Source organism: Mangifera indica, chromosome 3, assembly GCF_011075055.1.
Source record: "Mangifera indica cultivar Alphonso chromosome 3, CATAS_Mindica_2.1, whole genome shotgun sequence".
In the NCBI taxonomy this organism is placed as follows: Eukaryota; Viridiplantae; Streptophyta; class Magnoliopsida; order Sapindales; family Anacardiaceae; genus Mangifera; species Mangifera indica.
In genome coordinates, this window is record NC_058139.1 from 7,419,530 (window position 1) to 7,442,006 (window position 22,477).

Sequence of the window (22,477 nt, forward strand, 5' to 3'; positions counted from 1 at the left end):
CAAGGTGGGCTGATGTTGGGAAGATCAGAACACAAATGTTGCCATCGTCATTCATCATTAATGAATTTCATAATTACCTAAACAGTTAAGTACAATTGCTTGAAGCATGCTGATTAAGATTTTAAATGCATCTCGTTCAAGTAAAAGTTCAACACATGTTTCAGCATGTTCTTGAAACAATTATCTTTGAACATAATGTGCAGCACGGCAAGATGAAGCCACCAATAAGTACCTTGAAATGGCATCTTCATGAAACAATCAAACCACCGGAGTAATCAGTTGTTTGTTAAGAAAGTGAGCCTCCAAGTTCCCAAGTACAAGGTCAGCCATTTCCTTGCGGGTTTCCACTGTGCCACTTCCTACATGTGGTGTAAGGACAACATTTTCAAGACCAAACAGCTCCTCTGGCACATGAGGCTCATGTTCAAAGACATCGAGCCCAGCCCCACCTAGACGACCTTCAACCAGTGCAGACACGAGCTCAGGTTCGTCCACATGGGGACCTCTCCCAATGTTGATCAGAACACCCTTTGGTCCCAATGCATCAATGACTTCATGATTGATTATATGATGGGTTTCTTCTGTTAATGGGCATGCAACAACTAGAATGACAGTTGGAGGCCAACTCAACTACACTTGGATAGTATTTGTATTTCAAATCTGCTTTCTCGGTTCTAGAGTAGTAACTGATTGGGCATCTAAATGCTTCAGCTCTCTTCGCAATAGCCATGCCAATTCTTCCCAATCCAATAATACCAACTGTTTTTCCAGTGAACTGAAATAATGAACAAAAATTTTCAATTAGAAACAAAAAGAAGAGAAACAAATTTAGAAAATACAAAACGCATAGCTGAGTCATTAATCAAGAAAAATTCATTGGAAAAACATCACTGATCATATGATAATGGAGGCAAAATTACCAACAAAATATATAAATTTGCACCAATACCATTAATATTAATCACGCTATGCGATCAGCATGTGATCTGTTGTGTACTGATAAAAACTGATAAAAGTTCTATTAGCTCATAACTCAACAGGTTATATATTATAGTTCAAGTTTGATATTCATACATTTGTGAAAAATAATAAGGCTCTGAGTGACACAGCAAAGCTGAGGAGATCCCTCTTGGTGGAAAGAAATAGTGACACACCAGCAGAGGTGGTCTACCGAGAGGAATTGGTAAATTTTGGCTACAACTAAGAAAATTAGTTCAGAACAAGGATTTTTAAATACAATCTCACCCAACTATTCCCTTCAACAATACAGTTGACATTAATTAATGATAGACACTCAAGATATGTTAATCGCAGTACAAGACATTCCCCCACTTTTTTAGAGAAAAAAAGCATTGATGGAGTAAAAATTGGACCTATTTTTCTTCATTTTTAAGGAAAATAAACAAGAAAGTGAAAAACAACAATTGGCCATATCTGGACGTGGAAACAACCCATGTCTCGTAAGGATTCTGAACAACAGGGCATCACACCTAATATATGCAGAACTAAGCCCAACGTAACTCTGTCTAGATAAACTAAATGCATATCATACATTGTAGAATTAACCTTCACCACTTGATTTCAATCCACAACAAAACAATATGTATTCAATTTTCGGTTGCTAAAAAACCAGATAAGTAGAGACATTAAGGAAGGTAAAAGCGAGTCCAACTTAACTTTTTATATCCTAATAAAAACTGTGACAAATTAAAATGCAGCTAAGTTTCTTCTCATTTGAAATGACATCACACTTAAAAAAGCATTTTCAATTAACCTCATAAGAAAACTTCTCTTCTAGACTTCTGTATCTTAACTAACACATACAACAAATAAGCCAACTTAAAAGCATGCAATGAGTTAAAATGTTTATGCAGTATAAATTAAGAAAACTGCTAAAACATTTAGCATGATATCACTAATACAGTAATTATATAAAGGCAATATGAAAAAGTATCATATTGGTCAATGAAACTATTTTCAACATCCAAAAGAAACAAACTCAAATGCAGCCCTCACACAATTACTTATAATCAGGCAAGAACAAGAAACGAGCAAACAACCACAGTTGCACCTATGCTCTCAGCTTATGAGTTGTCAAATATTATATGCTATGAAACAAATTGCTTAATACATATTGCCAAAGAACTCAAAAAATAGATGTTGCTTCTCCTAATCAACAATTTTTTTTTTCGAAACATAATTTATGAAAGGTAAATCAAAGGCAATGCATTGCAATGGTACAATCAGAAGAACTCCAAGAGCTACATATGTGCAGAGAAAAGCACCATAAGTCTCAGCATTTTGTCAGCATACATAATAATAAAGAATGGAGTTTAAACAATGTTTCTTTGAGAAAGCCTTTAAAACCATAAAAATAGCTTAATAACAAATAATCTAATACCAGATTCAATCAAAATATATTGATTAACTTTTCTCAGTACAAATGTAAACCCTGAAATTATTTCTTCACTTTCCCAAAACATCATATCATCAGTTACCACTCTTACACCCAAATATTACTCTCATAGAGCCTACGGCATATCTGCCTCTGGGGATTTCAACCCCTGCGGCTCTGCCAATGATTATAACAGCTCTAGCTCAAATTGGAAAAAAATGAATAAAAACTAACTCCTCACCTGAAACATAATACAAAGTCACCTTGTAAGCGCACAAGAGAAAAAAAAAAGCTAGAGAGACAGTTTTGATAAGCAGATTAGAGCTTAAAATCAGATTCGAAACCACTAGTCACTATATAACCAACATCACGAATGCCCTTGAAAGAAATATGAATTGTTTTTTTTTTTTTTTCACATTTCAGTTCTTATAAGGTTATTATTAATAAGATTATAACGGTTTTAGCACCAATTAAACTCAAAAAACACTAAAAATTTACAAAATTCCAAACATTATGAAATCATACGCCAAGAAAAATGCGAGCAGACAATTCAACACTAATCCATGAAAAGAAAATACCAACATTTAATCAGACAAAAAAAAATCCAACTAACCTTAGTAGTCAACTTAAATCTCCTCTCTCCCACTGGCCACTCCTCACATACCGATCACTCTCACACAACCTCCTCAACACAGCCAAAATCAACCCAATTGCCAAATCCGCTACGTCATCAGTCAACACATCAGGAGTGTTGGTGACTCTTATACCCTTCTCTTTACACTTCCCCAAGTCAACCTTGTCAAGCCCCACACTGAAACTCGCCACGATCTCAAGCTTCGGCAAAGTTTCTATCAGTTCAGCGTAGGCGCCGTCCGTGGCATTCCCGACAACTGCACGGATGCAGTTCTTGTGCGAGTTCAGGAACTGGGACTTGTCTGGAAAGTTCCAGAACTTGAACAGGTTAAACCGCTTCTCAAGTTCTTGTTCCAAGTACGTGTTCGCGGGACTCGTCATCTGAACCCCGATTGACTCCATTGAAAAGCAGGAAAACAAAAAGATGAACCCAGTGGGATTTTGGCTAAGTTTGATGGGTTTCTATAATTTACCGAAGCATGGTTCTGTGTCCGGTATTTTCGGAAAGTTCCGTTTCGGATGGGCTGCCGTGCGCGTTTGAACCAGAGGAAAGAGCAGATAGAAACGTCGTCGTTCTAGAATTTCATATTTTCTTTATGTTGAATTTAAATATATTTTATTAATATATGAAATTGATAAAATTAATAAACTTATAAGGGTGGCCAAAAATATTGGTTAAATAGCAAATTTAATTGGTTAAAATGATGTTATTTTAATTTATTTATATCAAAATTTTTTGAGTTTGAGATTAAATTAAAATCTATTTAACTCTTATATTTAAGCTTAAATTCAAATTTGTTTAAACTAAATTCATTTAAGTTAAATTTATTTTTAAAATTAAACAAACTCAGTTCAAATTCAATCTATTTATAATGATAATGTGGTTTACCTTAGAATAAATAAACATAATTTTAAAAAATTGTTAATTCATGCCTAAAATCCATTGTCATGAATTTCATATAATCTCTAACTTTCAAAGTCTTACATTTATACACTCCTAAAACACCATGAATACATTCAACCCTATAAATAGTTGGCCAAAGGATTATTTCCCACCTAGGTGCTATCTTAATGTTACACTCGTGAGATTTGAAAATCCAAAAGTCTCACCCATCCGTTAAAAATCTTAATTAAAGTTAAGGATAAAACTGTTATTTAACAAAAAACTAAAGTTTTATTACGTTTACCCCCTCTTAACTTGAAAATCTCATAATGCACCCCCACCTGAAGTTTGAAAAATCAAAAAATTTCCCTTAGGGTTTGCAAACTCCATCGTCTCCAGTGGTGTTGGCTCTCCCTCTTGGCTTAATCTTCATGTTGATCACTTTTCAGCCACCAACGAAGCTTATCTCCTCTGACGAAGATGAAATCATCTTCATCGGATTGTTTTCATCTTGGAGAAAGATGATTTTGTCTTCATCCAAGATGAAGACCACCATTGAAGGTCTCAGACGACGAAGTCGTCTTTGTCTGAGACCTCTAACGGTGGTCTTTGTCTCGGACAAAGACGAATCATCTTCGTTAAAGGAGATGGGCTTCATGATGGCTAAAAAGTAATTGGCAAGGAGAGTTAATCCCGAAGGGAGAGCCAACGCCATTGGAGACAGCCATCTCCGATGACAATTTGCAAAACCTAAGGGGAAAACTTGTGATTTTTCAAACTTCAGGTGTGGGGAATTATGAGATTTTTAAGCTGAGGGGGGCAAACGTAATAAAATTTTAGATTTTTAAAATTTTTTATTAAATGATTATTTTACCTCTAACTATTACTAAAATTTTTAATGAATGGGTGAGATATTTGGATTTTCAAACCTCATGAGTGTGACATTGAGATAACACCTAAACTTGAGGGTTAAATAATCGTTTGGCCTAAATAGTCATACCTAAACTTGAGACTCCATGCCTAAATGCTAAACTTGGAAAAATCCAATTCATCATCCTCAAAGTTTTAAATCTTACTATTACACCCCTAAATTCATAGATACTATTAGACCCAAACCAAGTTGGCTCGACCTCAAAAGTTAACTCAGTTCGATTCAATTCGATTTAAATTAATTTACTTTGAATATGAATCGAGTTTGAGTTAAGAAATTTGACTCATAAACTAGATAAATGACTTGATTCGGTTTGAATTTGACTCATAACTCGATTCAAATTATATTAAATAATTGTTAAATTATATCTTTTTATCAATAAGTTATGAATTCAAACCACGAATTTGAATTATATATCTAAGTCATGAATTTAAATCATTAATTCAAGTTAAATTCGAACTAAACTATTTTCATTCAAACTAAACTTAAATTTCTCTTAATGTTGGCTTAATGAAATTGAACTAAATTCAAATCAAACTATTTTTTATTCGAATCGAATTCAAACTAAAGGGTATTTGAGTTTGGTTCACCTCGTAAAAATCTAAAGTAATCCAAATATTTTTAACAATACATCAATCCATCCAATTAAAATGAAAAAAAAAAAAACAATACTAAATTTCTTATCCGGTTTTAACAATTTTCCATATTTGAATTTATGTTTTTGATGTCAGACTGTAAATATCTATTGAATGACAGTTTGATTCGAGAAATTTAAAGATTTTTATCTTAAAATTATAGACAAAGAAATTTTTTTTTCAATAAGGAAAAATCTCATTCAAACCAAATTATATAATAATCATTAATATATTACTAATATTTGTTATCATTTTATTATATCATTCATCCAATCCCACAAAATCATACATAATAATCTCCATGTTATTCTGTTAATTAAAACCAAGATTTTGCATCAGGATGTTCAATGAATGTCCAAAAGTGACATTCTCGATTCATATATAGAACAAATGCCAATAAATAAACCAATTAATTTATTTTTATTTATTAAAAGTAAACCAAATAAGAATCGTATACTAAAAAATTATGGTATTCTATATATAATTTTGTCATGTGTTCCATATATCTTGGTGCCGCGGGATAATCCTAGTAAGAAAATATACAACAAAAATAATGGCAAGCTTCACAATCTTCTGTGCCCAGCCTGAATTTTTGGTACCTTTGACTTCCAAATCAAACAATAACCATCCAATTTGTCACAAACAGTAAGTTTGCTCTCTCTCAAGTCTCAACCACCCCATTTCTCTGAACATGGACTCCACTTTCTTCCAACTCTCTTAAACAAAACATTAATCAAATTGATTTTCTCCGTCTGTGATTCCATTCCATGCTATTCTTAGCAGGAGGGTCTTGACGTTATTTTCTTTCTTTCTTTCCTGGAAGATTGTTATCATTCTTTCCTAGAGCCTTGAACTGGTGAGAGGTTTTGTTTTACAGGGTTTTCTCTCCTCCCCCCTGTTCACTGTACATAAACTGTGTGTTGGATATACATGGTTCGAGCGTTGGGACAAGAACAGGAAAATTATGGGTCATTGTTTCGCTTCAAAAGGTTCCATTCTAGGAGTTTGAGCAGTGAGACTGGCAGTAGAGAAAGTGAACCTGCTATGGAAGATGGGAGTTTGTTTAGGATTGCTTTAAAAGCTCGACAAGATCAACCTTCATCTGAAAAGCCACGGCTTGGCAGGGGTACTACTCGATCCGATAGGGGGAAGTCTCGCCATTCCAGGGAAGACTCTATGGATGCTTCTCAGTATATTGAAAAACTCCAACACGGTCAGTCCAATATCAAAGTTCTAAACTACTAGCGAATACTTGCTTCCATATGAATAATTCATTTAATATAGATTTTTTGCTTGTTCAGATATGGAGCAAATGAAGGAAAGATTTGCTAAATTGCTTCTGGGGGAGGATATGTCTGGTGGAGGAAAGGGTGTTTCATCAGCTTTAGCATTGTCGAATGCCATTACGAACCTTGCAGCTTCTGCATTCAGTGAGCAAAACCGTTTGGAGCCCATGGCAGCTGAAACAAAAGCTAGGTGGAGGAAAGAAATCGATTGGCTCTTATCGGTGACTGATCACATAGTTGAATTTGTTGCTTCTCGACAGAAATCTAACGATGGCAGCAGTATGGAGGTACCCATATAATTATTATACATGATCTTAACTTTTCCTTATTTTCTTGAGATCAAATCTTGATATGAATCTTGTGTTACTTGATTTTAAAGATCATGGTGACACGACAAAGAAATGATCTTCACATGAACATCCCTGCATTGCGCAAGCTTGATGCAATGCTTCTTGTAAGTAGATTCATTTGTCATGCGGTTCATTGAGGCTTATGCATTTTCAATTCAAGGAATATCACATTTTTTATTTGCAGGATTGTTTAGACAATTTCAAGGACAAAAATGAGTTCTATTATCTATCAAAGGACGCTCCAGATGGCGCCAAAAGGAATGGTGATAAGTGGTGGCTGCCTACGGTTAAAGTTCCTGAAGGAGGCCTATCCGAAGTGGCAAGAAAATTTCTGCAATTTCAAAAAGATTGTGTAAACCAAGTGCTCAAGGCTGCCATGGCCATAAATTCTCAAGTTCTATCAGAAATGGAGATCCCTGAGAATTACATTGAATCGTTGCCTAAGGTAATAGTAAGACAGAACAAGTCTTTCTAAAATGTAGCATATGTTCATGGCTAAGATCAATGCCTCACTACTTTCATACGGTTCTTTTTTAGAATGGGAGGGCAAGTCTTGGAGACTCAATCTATCGAAGTATTACGGTTGAATATTTTAATCCTGACCAATTCCTCTCCACAATGGACTTATCATCAGAACACAAAATCCTGGGCCTCAAGAACAGAATGGAGGCTTCCATAGTGATTTGGAAGAGAAAGATGGTCCAAAAAGATGGAAAATCAGGTTGGGGTTCAGGTGTGAGCATGGAGAAGAGAGAACTCTTTGAAGAGAGAGCAGAGACAATCTTAATCATCCTCAAACAAAGATTCCCTGGAATTCCTCAATCTTCACTAGATGTTAGCAAAATTCAATACAACAAGGTAAAAAGAGACTAGTGTTGTTACCAGTTGGAAAAACAATGGCTGCCATGTGATGTTCAAAGAGCTTTTTCACTGATTTGTTCTTTGCATAATAGGATGTTGGGCAGGCAGTCCTGGAAAGTTATTCCAGAATACTTGAAACTTTGGCCTATACAGTCTTGTCTCGAATCGAAGATGTACTCTATGCCGATTATGTCAGTAAAAATCCATCTGAAGCAAATGATACAAGAAATCCTTTAATAGATAATGAAATGACAGGAACAGAATGTTTACTGGAACACAGCGCTTCAAATGTAAAGATACAGACACTGTTAGATTTTATGGGTTGGGATGCAGAGCAAGGCGATTATGAAGAAAAGATGAACCCAGAAGATCAATACGATGAACCTGCAAAAGAAGGTGAAAGCAAATAGACACAAAAACTTGCAGACATAGTGACTCAGAAGAGGGCTTCTTACCTTGACGGCTTAACTAGTCTAAGAAGTCCAACAGCACGCCACTGAGTAAATCATAGGGGAAGAATGTAAACCATCAAAAATAGAAAAACTGACACCAGAAAGAGAGAAAAAGTGATGTAAAAGGAAGCACAAGAAAGAGTGAGAAAGCCTGACCTTCAAGGGGGTGTTTAGTTTGGGTAATGTTTGATTACTAAAATAGAAAGATTATCTTGAAGATAGATTACTTATAAGATTACTGGATATAAATAATTACTATGTTTGATAAAATTTGATAGGTATAAATAATTATTGTGTTTAGTTAAAGGTAATAAAATATTACTAATAAATTATTTTACTTAAATGCCTTTGAATATAATTATTTTTAAATATTTTTTATATTATTTGTCTTATTAATTAAAAATAAATTTATTTTTATCTCAAAAAATTAATAAATAATAATATAATTATAATAAACTCAAGATTACCTCAGTAATCTTTAAATACCTAAGGTGAAAGTGGTAATCAGATTACCACCTATATTACCTGTCACGTCAGCATTGATAATAGAAGATTACTGTAATCTTTTATTACTGACAAACCAAACAATGAAATAAAAGATAGATTATCGAGATAATAATAAATTTCCCCAACCAAACACACCCCAAGTGTAAACCTCAGGATTTGCGGAACATTTGATTCTTTATTCTCATCTTAATCTTTTGTAACTAAGGAAGAATGAGTCAAACTGTTGTTTTCAGATGTAAGTTTTTTTTTCTTTTCCTTGCACAAGGTCTCTTTTAGTAAATAAACGCTACTGAGATAAGCTTCAGTGATGACTTTCATCTGGGATTTCTCCAAGCTTGCTGTAAGCATCATGTGTAATTGTGTTTGACAGTTGTATGATTTCTGGTTTTTTTTTTACTTCAGAATCAGAAGTTTAAGACAATAAGACCAAGTGATAATTAAACAAAGAGTTTGTAGTTAAAGGCACTGAAAATGAAGCAAATATATATGCATTGATAATAGAAGGGATGTTAAGTAGGATTTGGAGAAACCTACAAGTTTGCAATAAGAAGAAAATACATAGAATCAAAGTTAATAAAATTGGGGATTGATGTCAAAGTAATTTAGATCTTGCCACGGGGACCAAGCTTTGGTGGAAGTTGAGGACCCTTCTTGATTGGTAGAATGTCACCACTAGCAGTTGAACTGAAGTATGCAAGGGTAATACCACCTCCCAATATCAAGAACTTGAGCAATAATCCCCTCTTGGTGAATGGAGCTGCAAATGTCTCAAAGAACTTGCTCTGCAATTCCGTATACACGCAAAATAAATAAGTTACCTTCCACTTTACACTCAAAAAAAATATCACTGTAGAATGGAAAACCAAGCTTTCATAGCTCAGTTGGTTAGAGCACCCGTTTAGTAAGCGGGAGGTCTTGAGTTCGACTCTCAATGAAAGCAGCGGCGCATATATTTTTTCATATAACAGATTTTTTAATTTTAATTAATTTATTTTGCTTACAAATATAGGTGAAAAACAAACAAACCTGAAGAGGGTTGTATGGAGATGGAGCATCTGAGCCATACAAATCCCACTGCCCAGTAGTGTTACCCAAATCCTCCAAGTCAAAGTAAACACTCTTGTCACCATACTTAGCTACCACAGCACCAGCTCTGCATGTTACCAATTCAAACATTAGCCGAAATTTTTCTGTGAATAAACTTCTTATGCAAATTGAATTGATCTCTGATTAGTAGTTGAATACCAACCTGACTTTTTTGAGCCTCAAACTCTGACTAGCTGGCTTGACTGAGAGCTTGGTTCCGGCAAGGGAACTGCCGCCAAGACCCTTGATGGTGGTTGGTTGCACCGCAGCTATAGTTGCTAGAGATGCCATCACCTTGGTTTGGAGTTAAGTTGTGTGCTCTGTGTTTCTGACTGACTTTTCTTGGAGGTGGTTGACTTGCACGATCAGAGAAGTAAATGCATTTTTGGGGTTTTGATATTTTGCAAGGATCTTAGTAGGACACGTGGCGAAAAGGGTATTCCTCTGAGAGATTTGGAATCCCATTTATGTGGTGCCATTTTGAATAGAGCTAGATAAGCCTATCCATTTTATGATCTTCTGTGAATTATAATCCATAATTTGGTGCCAAATAGAATTTACCATATTGTGGCGTCGTAGCGACGTTTGCTGATTTAATCCATTTTGTGCTTCTCTGGTCAAATGGGGCTTGAGATAAGATTGCTCAAAGTAAGGCAGAAAAAAAGCCCAAATAGGCCCAAATTGTCCACCATCCTCCTGACGCGTATGATTGATTTCTGATCGTTAATATTTTAATAATAGGATTATGTGTCTACAATAAATGGTTATATATTATTATATAATTAAATAAATTTAAATTTAAAATAAAATAATATTTAATTATATAATAACATATAAATATATATTTATTTATATTCTTATAATAAATATTCATAATATTACTTGTAATTTCATAAAGATCTCTGATCATATGTCATAATTCTAAGGATCGAAGCAACTATGATCTAAATTAACTTATTTAATTTGATTGTGAATATTCAGCCAAGAGCCCAAGATTTACTTGATTTCAGCTATTTCCAAACCTGCAGTCCCTCTTCAACCAAGATTTTGTAATCCGATAGCTTCAGAAATTCAGAAGTGAATCTGTTGTATCCAATTGCACTTACATAGGGCTGTGTCCTGGGGTCCGAAGCAATCTCAGAATCAGTCTTCAGCCGCCCTCTTCCACTCTGAATGTCAGAGAAACATTGATTGTCAAAGGAGAAGATTGCGGCATCATTCTGCGCAAATGACAAGTCGGATACTGTGGGATTGCTGCAAATTGTTTGCAGTATCACTTGGAAGGCTGGTGACAATGGGGGAATATAATTAACTTAAATCTGAAATTTTCAAAAATAAAAACAAAACACTTCATTTCTCTTCTCTCTCTTTCTTATCCCAGAATAATAATGGAAGAAATTTTAGAAGAAAAAAATAAATAAATAAAACACCCAATCCCTTAACAGCCATAACATTTCCTGTTTCTCGTCTTCAAAACACTGTTTCTGACTTCATCACTTCATTCTCTCTCGCTCCCAACACGCAAAACCCACTACCTCCATGGGTCAACTCCTCTTTCTCACCTCTCAAAACGCTCTACGCCTCTGCAAAATCCCATCTTTTTGGCCCCACCAATCAGGGCCATGAAAACAATGCAAGGCAGAGGGTTTGCGCCACAAACGACAAGACGGTCTCCGTTGAAGTTTTGCGTTTGGACTCTCACCCAAATTATAAGAAACGCATTAGGAAGAAGAAGAAGTACCAGGCTCATGACCCCGATAATCAGTTCCAAGTTGGCGATGTTGTTCAGCTTCAAAGGGCCCGACCCATTAGCAAGACCAAAAGTTTTGTTGCGGTGCTCATCTCACCGAGGACTAGGAATAAGAAAGAAGATAATGTTAATGGTGAGCTTGGAATTCCCTTAGAGAGTGAACAAGCACAACAGGCTTAGTTTGCCTTCTTTTGATGTTCAGTTGTGGTTTTGTAACGCTTTGATACTGCTTAAATGTTAAATTTTATTTAAATTGTAATATTATTTGAATGCAGTCATGCTCTGATGCTGCTTGAATGTGGATTTCGTTTTATGCCTTAGAATTTTGAAATTGGTTTGTTTCATTTTATTTTTTTTTTGGTTGGTCTGGTCGTTGAAATCTTCTGATTTGAATATTTGTGGAACTGTTTGGATGTGGATTTTATTTGACCAGCATGAAATGAGTTCCTTTTGTGTTGAAATTGGTGTTATTTTGGTTGAAATTATCACTAAACTTTCACGTCCAGAATTATTGGGCTTTTGTAATTGATACGTAGTGAAAATGGGAACTAATTTTGGTTGAAATGAGTTTTTATGAATGCATTTTTGACGTGTTTGAATTTCTTAAAATTAGTTTTCTGATAAAGTTTTTAGTTTACAATGTAAACGGTTGCTAAATTAGTCATGTTTTTAGTGTCAAACTTGAAATCAGAGAGCAAGGAATGATTCATTTAAACTATTGGAATTTCCTCTTTAAGTATTCAACTTGTTAGTGATCAATGAAACTTATACATGAACTGGACTTTGAATTGTTGCAGTCTTGATATTGGAGAAAGTGCAGCACAGATGTTCAGTAATATGTTGCGATAAACGGTAATTGAGCACCTTTGGTGCATTAAACTTTTCCTTAGACTTGCCATTGCTATATTTTTCGAATTGGCTAAGATATACACGTGAAAAGTTTTAGTTATTGTCAAATGTCCTTTGCATTTTCATTCTACAATATTGAATGAAAAAGGTTAGAAGTGATAATGAATATCTCAGTGTGAGCATTCTGGAATTCTAGAGTGAAAGAATGTGAAGAAATTTTGGTAAATAGGAAATTCATGTAGACTTATACTGTGCATCAAGTCATGTTATGTTAAGGGTAGAGCCACATTATTAATGATGAATGATAAGTGAGTGAAAAAGTTGCTTAATCTAAGCACTCAATTTGATGTGATATGCTTGTTGATTTTTAGAATATTGAAAGTTATTCTTGGATAAAAGTACTTTTTTCTTGCTATCTGGATTTGGTGCATGTTTAAGATAATGAAAAAGTGGTTTAAGTGCTTTTTGACATTCCTTTAAGATTGTGATATGTTGTATGTTTTTGTTTCTTTGCATATAATGATATGAATAGAACTTTCAAAATTAGAGATTCTTCATCTCTACTTCACATTTGCATACAGATATATTTAGATTTTAATGTGGAGCTGTGTCTTGTATATGCATCAAATGTTTGAATTGCTTAAAGATTCTGATGAAGTACAATTTGCTTTTATTTTCTGTTTCTGATAGGATATGGTGATTTTAGCAATAAAAAAATTGCAAATGCCCATTAATTGAATAGTATATACATGAAAATAATCTCTTTCCTACTTTAATAAAGATTGTGAATCACATCTCTCTCAAACTTTCCCTTCCAGATATGTTGATTAAAAATCAGCATGAACATCAAACCCTCCATTCTAGTCAAATAGCAAATGAAAAGCAGGCTAAGATAATACAGATAGTCTGCAAAATGCTACAAGTTGATCAAAAAATCAGGAAAGCCTACGAGGTTTACAATTTATGTGTCTACCTAGTTTATATAGCTGTGGTGATCATGCATCTTCACATTGCAAGCTTGTCTTGATATTTCTCAATGTGCATGATATAAGTGTGCTAGCAGACTCCACGGACTCCATTGTTAGCTTGGCTGTAGGAGAGCTATTTGTCTGGATTTGGAATGCTATTGTGAGTAAAGATCCTCCTTCTGTGCTCTTCTCCTCTTGCCTTGAAGTTATCACTAGAGGCCTTGTCTCAAGTCCATCAGGAAGAATAGAGAATCCAGAAGGCAATACAGCAATGTTGCTGGAGTCACATCCGGTAATGACTGACTGCATACCGGTAATGTCCACAGGAGCATAAACCACCATTGATTCATATGCATTTGTGCAGCTATCTTGGAGTACCCACAAACTGTTCTCTTTTGTTGTCATTGCCTGCAATTGGAAACTGTGTCATTTTGTATGCCTGCCAATTGAATGCACAGAAATATCTGAGAGACTCACCTGTATTGTTACTGCATTGCCGCGATCTTGCCCTTTGGCCAAGTTTGCAATGGCTTGTGCAGGACCTCCACTTGACATGATATCCCACTGAGATTGATGCAATAAAGTCATGTTTAACAATCATTCTTTAGATGATCTACCATAGTGATATTGTCAATTTGAACTGAACATACCTCATTCCTACGAGCTTCATCTCTTAAGAAATCGAACAGAAGATGAGGAGAGACAGGCAACCAAACAGAAGAAACCACGCACAAGATCACTCCAAGAGGTTCTCCAGGATCATTCAAGTTCTTCCTGGAAGAAAACCTTATGTCTTCTCCTGCTTTGCCTGAGACCTTTTTCCAAGTATGGTAGCTCGATGCTCCAATGGCACGACAAAAACTCCAAGTCATTCTCTGAGCCAACTTCAAAATGCTCTTCCTCCCAGCCAGTGTTGCCACACCTAAAGATTAATGAAGGGTTTCATTTGTTTTCTCAAATAGAGGGCCAAAAAAAAAAAAAAAAAGCAAAAAGGAAAATATTCTGAAACTAATGTTGATTTACCAGTTGAATCCTTCGTAGGGACGTTAGTTGCCATGAAGAAAACAAGCCTTTCACACTGAAGCCTCAAGGTTGTCATCCAATGCCTTGCACCAAAGGCTAAACCACTGTTAACAATTGTCCTATACATGGTGTGAAGTGGAGCTTTCTGGCACTCTAGATGTTCCACCCATATCACCTGCGGATTTTTTCAAATCATGACTGTCATAAATCTTCATCACACAACACAAACTCAATGCATGAATCCATTAATTTCATCTCTGCATATTATGATGTTTTTGTTCAGTTTCAAGTTGTTATCCCATGTCTGACCAAAATCCGGTCAACATAGCAATATTTGTTTACTAGGAAGTTGATAGTTCCCGAAACTAGGGGAGGGAATATGTAGATTCACCAAACCTAAGGTGAGAAAATGTGATTAATTTCTGTACCTTGCAGTGGCCGTTTGATTTATCTTCAATGATGCAACCAGATGGTCGTTTTCTGCATTTAACTAGAGATGCATCAATGTTTTCTTCAACTTTGTCAACGGAGACATCAACAATTGCCCACTGTTCAGCACTTATTTGCTTGCAGAATCTGACAAAATAAACTTCTCTGGTTGGCACCATTGGTGTAAGCATTTGCAGCTCTGCAAACATCTGCATACATCACAATACAAAGTCCTTAAAGCTGATTTTTTAAAACTTAAAATTAGAAGTGTGAATGTGGTGAAAATGTCCCACATTTTAATGAATAAACTAGTAGAAAATGACCTTTCGAAAAAAAAAAAAAATACTTCAAGTGTCATGCAAAATTACAGTTGAAATGTAATGTAGATTCTGGTAAAATAAAACGATTTTGACCACTTTTGTTAAAAAGTGCTTCGACCCAAAAGTACTTGATGGAAAAAAATAATTTAAAAGAACACCCAACCAAAAAAAAAAAAAATTCAAAAGAATAATTAACATTTCCTCCTCTTTGTTTAAAAATATTTTTTCATCTTTGAATGAATAAATCATTTTTTTTAATCTATAATTTAACTTCGTTAAAAAAGACAAAATTATCAATTTAATTTTGTTTAATGTCGAAATAAATTCAAAATAAAAAATTGAAATAATATATAAAGAGGAAAAAGCTCAAATACTACTTCAGAGATTGAGTTTTCATCAAGGTGAATATTGGGGTTGACATAGGGGGACGGACGGAGACATAATCATCGAAGTCGTCAATGACACAACTGAGAAAGTCAAAATCGGTGCCGAGGTTGGCATATGTTGTTGGGGCAAAAGTCTTGACAAAGAGGATTGAACGGTGGTAAATGTTTTCGGGGCAAAAGTCTTGACAAAGAAAGAAAGAGAAAATGAGACCAAGTAAAAAGGAAAAAGAGAAAACAGTAGAAGGGGATGGGTGGAATGATAATTTCACAATAAATAACATTGTTTGTTTGAAGCTCTAATAGGTAAGGCTGGATTCGAACTGAATTGAGTTTGGGTTCAGCTTGACTTAATAATAATTGAATCTGAGCTCAAGCTCGAGCTCATCGAGCTTGTTATGCTTGAACTCGAACTCGGTTCGAGTTCGATTCGATTGGTTTCGAATTTGAGTATTCATTATTAAAATGATGTCATTTTAATACATATTAGTCAAAACGATATTATTTTGTATCCAAAATTTTAATTTATAAACTTTGACAATTAAGCTCGAGCTTGCTTAAGGCCAGCTCGTTTCAAGCTCGTTCGAGCCGGCTCGAATCCAGCCCTACTAATAGGGCATTTTTCATTAACAAATCTACATTTTAGGGAAAAAGTGGAATTTATTCATTTAAGAGGTAGAAAAGTGATTTTAAACCAAATTTTACGAGGGAAAAGTCCATCACGCTTTTACCAAACAAAAGAAAATCAGTCCCCTCTTTTTGTGAGATTCCCAGCGGCCATGTGTGCAATGATTCATTGAAAAAGTTTGAAGTGTGACTCACCAACTGCACTGCGCCATCTCTGTTAGGACCTTCACCATTGCAGATGACATCAACAGTGGCTGCCTTTGAGATTAAGCCTGGGAACATTGCCTTCCACTGATTCTAAAAACACAAACACACGATTTTCTTCACTATCTAAATTTTAATAATAATTTTAAAATTCGGTAACTTTTATTACACCAAATTTGTCAACAGATCAGTTAATGGAAAAGTATTTTTATGGTTTTTTTTTTTATGAAAGTTTTCTTTTCTATGTTCACTAGTAAAATCAGAAGAAATTTTCAAAACAGTAGAGAAAATTGGTGATATTTTTGAAAGAATAGAGGGTGTTTTTGATTTCAAGTCAAAGGTTAGGGGAGATCGAGAATTTCCCGTCTAGAAAATTAAAGAATATTTAGATTCAGAAGTAGTGTGTTTACCACATCCATGAAACTTTGCACAAGCCTGGGAAGATCAACAAAAACGACGCCAGTCTCTCTGGAGGCTTCAATGGATCTTTTCGGCTTGCCGTCGCTCGGATTTTCAACACAAAACTCTTTGATATACTCATCATAGTTGAGGATTTCACGGCCAGTCTCAACACTTCGAATCCAAAGTGGCTCACTGGCCGAAGCCATTTTTTTCAACTCTTCTATTCCTTGATTAACCAGCTCCATAATTCTTGACTTATCAAGTCCAAAAATTCCAGTGTAAAAATCCAAAGAGCTCCTGTTTTCTTGGTCATTTCCAGCCGAGCACGAGCTTGTTGATGTCCCCCCTGGTGGAGATTTCCCCACAGCAGCTCTTAATTTTTCGATCTGCATGTTAACCCGCATTAGAATTTATTTTATTTAATTAAACACAGGAGAAAGATAGATCAAATTTTGTTGCTTTTTGTCGAACCTCGGCTTTAAGTTTAGCATTTTCTATACGTAGGTGTTGCTCTTCAGTGGTCGCGGCAGTGTCCCTGCTAGTGGTGGGAGTGCCGCAGTTGGGGCAACAAGCTTTGTTAATGGCTTCTCTCATGGCTTTGTTCTCCTCTCGGAGCTTCTCCATTTCACCTTTGAGCAATGAATTTTCATGGCGTTCTTGTATAGCCTAAAATTCAACATTTTTTCCCAAAAATCAACAGCGAGAATTTGACAATTTTTTAATCCAAAATAAACAAAGAATTAGTTTTATAATTACTTTGATCTGGGTTCGACGATTTTGGAACCAAAACTTGACTTGTCTCGGAGCAAGGCCTAATTGTTTGCTCAGTTGCTGCCTTTGCTTCTCATCAGGATGTGGAGACTCCTTGAACAGCCTGTAAAACAATTAAAGCCATAAAGAACAACATAAATTTTCACAACCACCATTGACCTCAATAATATTAATGAAAAATTACTGAAAATACATCATTCAGATATGAAAAGACAATGCTTTTGTTATGGATACTTTATGCTAGTTTCTCCATTTATATATAAAACAAAGTAAATTCTGAGTCATCTGTCTCCCTTTAATTTTACCTTTAAGTCACTAACTTTTGTTAAACCAATTATATCTATATATTTTAGAGGTGCATGGTACATGTACTGACAGTATTATTCATTGAAGTTAATGCTAGTAAATAAAATTAAACCTCGTTGAATCAATGCATTTTAAGTATAATATAAACAAATAGAGACAAATATATGGGAATTTACGTGTGCAAATATACACAAACGAACAGAAGTATGTAGACAAGAATTAAGCATACGCTTCCATTTCTCTGATTTGTTCTGCAGTGTGACGATGATACTTTTTTCTTTTCTTCTTCTTGTTCTTGTCTCCATCGTCATCTTCGTCGGGTTCGCCTCCGTCAAACTCGTCGTCTGATCTTGATCTCGCCGGGCCTGAGTTTTCGCTACTAATCTCCACCGTCTCTTCTCTTCTAGATCCTCCGCCTCCACTTCCTTCATCTCCTTCCTCTACCTGGTCTGTATTAGCAGCTGCGGTGGCATCCGCATCACGAAATATGCCAGCCTTTTGAAAAAAAAGACGTTAAGTGAAAAATAAAGAAGGTATACACAAGACTCATAAACAAGAAAAGAATTGGTGGGTTAATTGAGTAGAGATGAATAATGAATTACTCACGAGACTAAGAGAAAGAGCAGGAGAAGCGAAGAAGTCTTTGGTACGAGATGTGGGTGGGTTGTTAGACATGTCCAATCCCATGGCAATAAGAGGGTTGGATTCAGGTGATGAAATGGTTGTTTTAAGGAGCCAAAAATGGAGGAAAGAAGAGAGGGAAAGAGGAGAGAGAGAGAGGAGGATTGTGGGGTAAGGTTGGTTTAAGGATATAAGACAAAACGGACTCCTAAGAGTAGAAAGAAAGAAAAATATAATTATTATTATTATTTGCTCTTGCTGCTGCAGCTGAATAAGTGCTTGTTTGGATGGAGAGAAAAATAAAAGGGCTGGTAGGGATTGACTGTTAGATATCGAGGGTTGAAATGTGAAGACTCAACTAACTTTAATCAGTTGGATCGAGCTCTCCAACGGTATTTTCTGTTTATACCTATTGGTGGCTAAGCTAAGCTAAGCTAAGCCAAGCCAAGCCAAGCCTAGCCAGCGCGCCTTGTCCTTAATATTAGGGCATGTTTGGTTACAAAGTTTTCCTGTTTTAGTCCCAGTTTAGTAGTGTTCTTGAGCCAAATTATTGGATTGATAGTTATCAAGAAAATGAAATGCTAGTTATAGTCTTCAATTTATTTTGAATATCGGAGTTGAATTTGGTGGTAGAGTAATAATTATTTGAGCCGTCCAAACACAGCCTTAGATTATTAAGCTTGCTCTCACTTTTACACACTGTTATTTTTTAATTTTTATTAGCTAATTTTGGAATTACTGAACCAATTAATCAAATTATTCCTATATAATTAATAATTTAGAAATGAAATTAAAAAGATAAATATTTTATATTGTTAATAAGTTTTACTTGAATAAACTTTACTAAACAAACATTAGTTTGAGACATTTTTTTAAATAAAAGTTCGTTTATATCTTATTTTTACAATCAAAACATGTGTATATATTTTCTTAATATATAAATAGATATACATAAACATATTATTATGTAATTTGATTATTTTAAATTAAAAATAAAATAATACTCAATTACATATGAATACAAAACGAACCCAAAAAGGGTCAAAGAGAGTGGGTTTAAAAAATATAAATTACTTCATCAGATATAATATATAAGTATTTAATACGTTTTCAAATTTGAAAAATTACTAATTTAATATATTTAAAATCTCAAAATAATCTCTAAAATTATGTACGGACCTTTTTTCATATTTTATTATTTTTTAATTGATTTCTTATATTTTTACTTTTATTTAATTTTAATTATTTTGTATTATATTATCACTATATAAATATATTATCTATATATATATCTATTGCCTTGATAATTACTATTAATTTGGATAAGGAACTGAACCCTGTAAGAAGCAACCCATGAAATGACCTATCGCATGCCAAGGGCGGTTTGAAAATAAGCCAATTTGAGCCACATAAGTGCTTTTAGATAAAGTAAAAGGAGTTATAGCGTTAATTGATTAATTAGGTTACTGATTAAGAAACATACATAATTGTTTTTCCAATAGTAGAATCTATAAATTGATAAAACCGAAGGTGGCTAAATTTTGCATTTAGGCTTGAAGCTTGATCAAAACTGCCAGTCTTCATTACAGTCATCTTTCACCTAATCTTCTTAATTTAATTACAATTTGATGTTAATAAGTATTTGATAAGATAGTTTTATTATCAAACAAGAACACTTTATTTTTTTTGTTTTTGTTTTAAAGATTGGGTAAATGACACTATAGATGCGTGTCAAATTTTTATAATATTCAAATTGGTTGATCTATTGTGGTGTTCTATAAGATCCGGGTCAATATTTTGTTATGTAATCATATTATTTTTTCATCGATTTCACGGAAGCAACAACTAAGAGATGATTAAATAGTAATTAACAACTATTTATAAAGAGTGTATGCATCAACTAACTATGTCAACTATCTTCCACTTCATGACATAATACGAGTAGAAAATCTTTTGTCGAAAGAACAAGAAGAATGATTTTTTTTACAGTTACGACCATTTTTAACGATCTCTTTAATATGCAATTATAATTGATATTTTTAGTCATGATTGGAAAATAATTAATTTTTATCAAATCGAAAACACGAGATCATTTATTTTGCACAATAATATAATTTTAAGAAGAATATTATATATACCTACTTTAAAATACAAATAGATATATAATTATATGTGTTATTATATGATTAAATATTACTTTATCTTAAATTTTAAATCATCTAATTATATGATGATATAAATAAGTATTTATCTATTTATGTACTTAAAATAAATTTACATAATTTTATTATAATTTTAATATCAAATTATATAAATACTTTTGTAATCTTGATCTCTTGTCCGAAAAATTCAAAATTACAAATAGATCAAAGGACAACACTTTTGACATTCACTATGTTGTGTTTCCAAATTATATTAAAAATTACTTTATAGTATAGTTATTAATATAAGTTTTCAAATAATAGAACAAACTATATCAAAAAGCGATACTTTATCCATTACAATTTTATAATTCACTATTTATTTAAACCATTTATATTATAATGTATTTTTTTTTTAAGTATAATTTTGAATATCAATCATCCTATTTATATTTGAAGATAATTTATTAAATAAAAAATGAACAAATATATTAAATGTTAATTTTTGTAAAACATGGACATGTTCCTATTAAAAAAATGAAATGAAATTTAATTTCTTTTGAATTATTCATATATCAAAAAGTACAATAAAAAATAAAATTCAGCGAATTCCTCACTTACCCATTTCATGTTAAAAAATATTTGACATTAAATCATAAAATTACACGTATTAATTCAATAAAAAGTAAAAAAAAAATGGAAGAATCGGCTTGGGTTGTGAAGTGTGTTTAGCCAAGCCAAATAGCAATAAAGAGGTAAGTTATGACTTGTGAAGAGAGGTCAAAGTTGAAAGTGCAGAGAGTTAAACCGAAAGCCACATTGTAATCTGTGAACCAATGAGAGAGAGATGTTTATTATTATTATTATTATTATTATATTTATTACTCCAGTGTCTTTATATCATTTATAGGATTCAAAGAAGTGAATGCAATTAATGAATTTGCCTCCAAGCTTTTATTTCATATACTTGGATATTATTATTATTATTATTATTATTAGTCAATTCTCTACTCAACTAATCCTATTTAATTAGGATTTGTACTATAAAAATGATGATTATACAAAATTATTATACTTTTTAGACATTAAATATTTATACTATAAAAATAATATAATAATTAAATTACCCTTTCTTTAACCTTAGATAAAAATAGGATTGACGGTGTCACAAATTTGTTTTTTTACAGATATATAATTTAGAATTTAAGTCCATTTTTGATTTTTTTTCAAGTAAAAACCCTTTATTATCACTCACCAAATCCCATATCTAACTAAAAAGTTTCATCATCAACAATCAACAATCCAAAATTTGAGTTTATTTTTGATATCTTTGTGTGGGTAAAAGAAAGATACTTATAGGACATAACAAAAATTGAAGAGTTTTGTGTGATCGAATAATAGTTTTATACAAATTTCATACTCTAATCAAATACAAAGATATTTTATAAATGTTCAAATTTTATGATATAAATGTTTAGTGTATAAAAAGTGTAATAAATTTGTATAGATAGAGGGATGAAAAAAGTGGCAAAATTTTGAATTTTCCATTTTTAAAATTGTTAAATAATTATACAAATGATTTCCTTTCTCTTTTCTTTGAAAACCCACCAAAAGCAACACTGCAAGAGGGTTTCAAATTTGGGTGCATCAAGATATCATTGATT

The 22,477-nt window shown here is 33.5% G+C and overlaps 4 protein-coding genes, 1 long non-coding RNA gene, 1 other non-coding gene and 1 pseudogene across 6 annotated transcripts; 3 read left to right on the forward strand and 4 right to left on the reverse strand.

Annotated features, from left to right (window-relative positions):
• Positions 1-27: 27 nt before the first annotated feature.
• LOC123211387 lies at positions 28-3,615 on the reverse strand (annotated as a pseudogene).
• A 2,499-nt stretch (positions 3,616-6,114) lies between these two features.
• Positions 6,115-8,384, forward strand: LOC123209961 (rop guanine nucleotide exchange factor 12-like). The gene is made up of 6 exons (XM_044628073.1): positions 6,115-6,690; positions 6,779-7,050; positions 7,143-7,217; positions 7,298-7,558; positions 7,651-7,971; positions 8,067-8,384. Exons 1-6 carry the CDS (start codon positions 6,408-6,410, stop codon positions 8,382-8,384), a joined length of 1,530 nt encoding a protein of 509 aa, XP_044484008.1. The 5' UTR covers positions 6,115-6,407.
• LOC123209962 lies at positions 7,272-8,132 on the reverse strand. The gene is made up of 2 exons (XR_006501180.1): positions 7,996-8,132; positions 7,272-7,444 (listed from the first exon to the last, which is right to left on the reverse strand). It is a non-coding gene; the product is annotated as an uncharacterized LOC123209962 (long non-coding RNA).
• A 1,021-nt stretch (positions 8,385-9,405) lies between the features above and the next one.
• On the reverse strand, positions 9,406-10,438 carry LOC123209959 (photosystem I reaction center subunit VI-2, chloroplastic-like). The gene is made up of 3 exons (XM_044628072.1): positions 10,183-10,438; positions 9,960-10,086; positions 9,406-9,715 (listed from the first exon to the last, which is right to left on the reverse strand). Exons 1-3 carry the CDS (start codon positions 10,308-10,310, stop codon positions 9,536-9,538), a joined length of 435 nt encoding a protein of 144 aa, XP_044484007.1. The 5' UTR covers positions 10,311-10,438; the 3' UTR covers positions 9,406-9,535.
• On the forward strand, positions 9,800-9,873 carry TRNAT-AGU. The gene has a single exon. It is a non-coding gene; the product is annotated as a tRNA-Thr (tRNA).
• Positions 10,439-11,436: 998 nt separating the features above from the next.
• Positions 11,437-12,968, forward strand: LOC123211488 (the record flags this gene model as incomplete). Its single annotated transcript, XM_044630254.1, has 2 exons — positions 11,437-11,902; positions 12,567-12,968. Coding segments are annotated over 2 exons (525 nt in total), but the record flags the coding sequence as incomplete, so codon positions are not given.
• Positions 12,969-13,414: 446 nt separating this feature from the next.
• Positions 13,415-18,896, reverse strand: LOC123211489 (homeobox-leucine zipper protein GLABRA 2-like). The gene is made up of 11 exons (XM_044630255.1): positions 18,658-18,896; positions 18,281-18,546; positions 17,731-17,848; positions 17,446-17,640; positions 16,983-17,360; positions 16,564-16,665; positions 15,038-15,247; positions 14,610-14,784; positions 14,237-14,508; positions 14,064-14,150; positions 13,415-13,994 (listed from the first exon to the last, which is right to left on the reverse strand). The coding sequence occupies exons 1-11, from the start codon at positions 18,736-18,738 to the stop codon at positions 13,614-13,616; spliced, it is 2,265 nt and encodes a 754-aa protein (XP_044486190.1). The 5' UTR covers positions 18,739-18,896; the 3' UTR covers positions 13,415-13,613.
• Between the last annotated feature and the right edge of the window lie 3,581 nt (positions 18,897-22,477).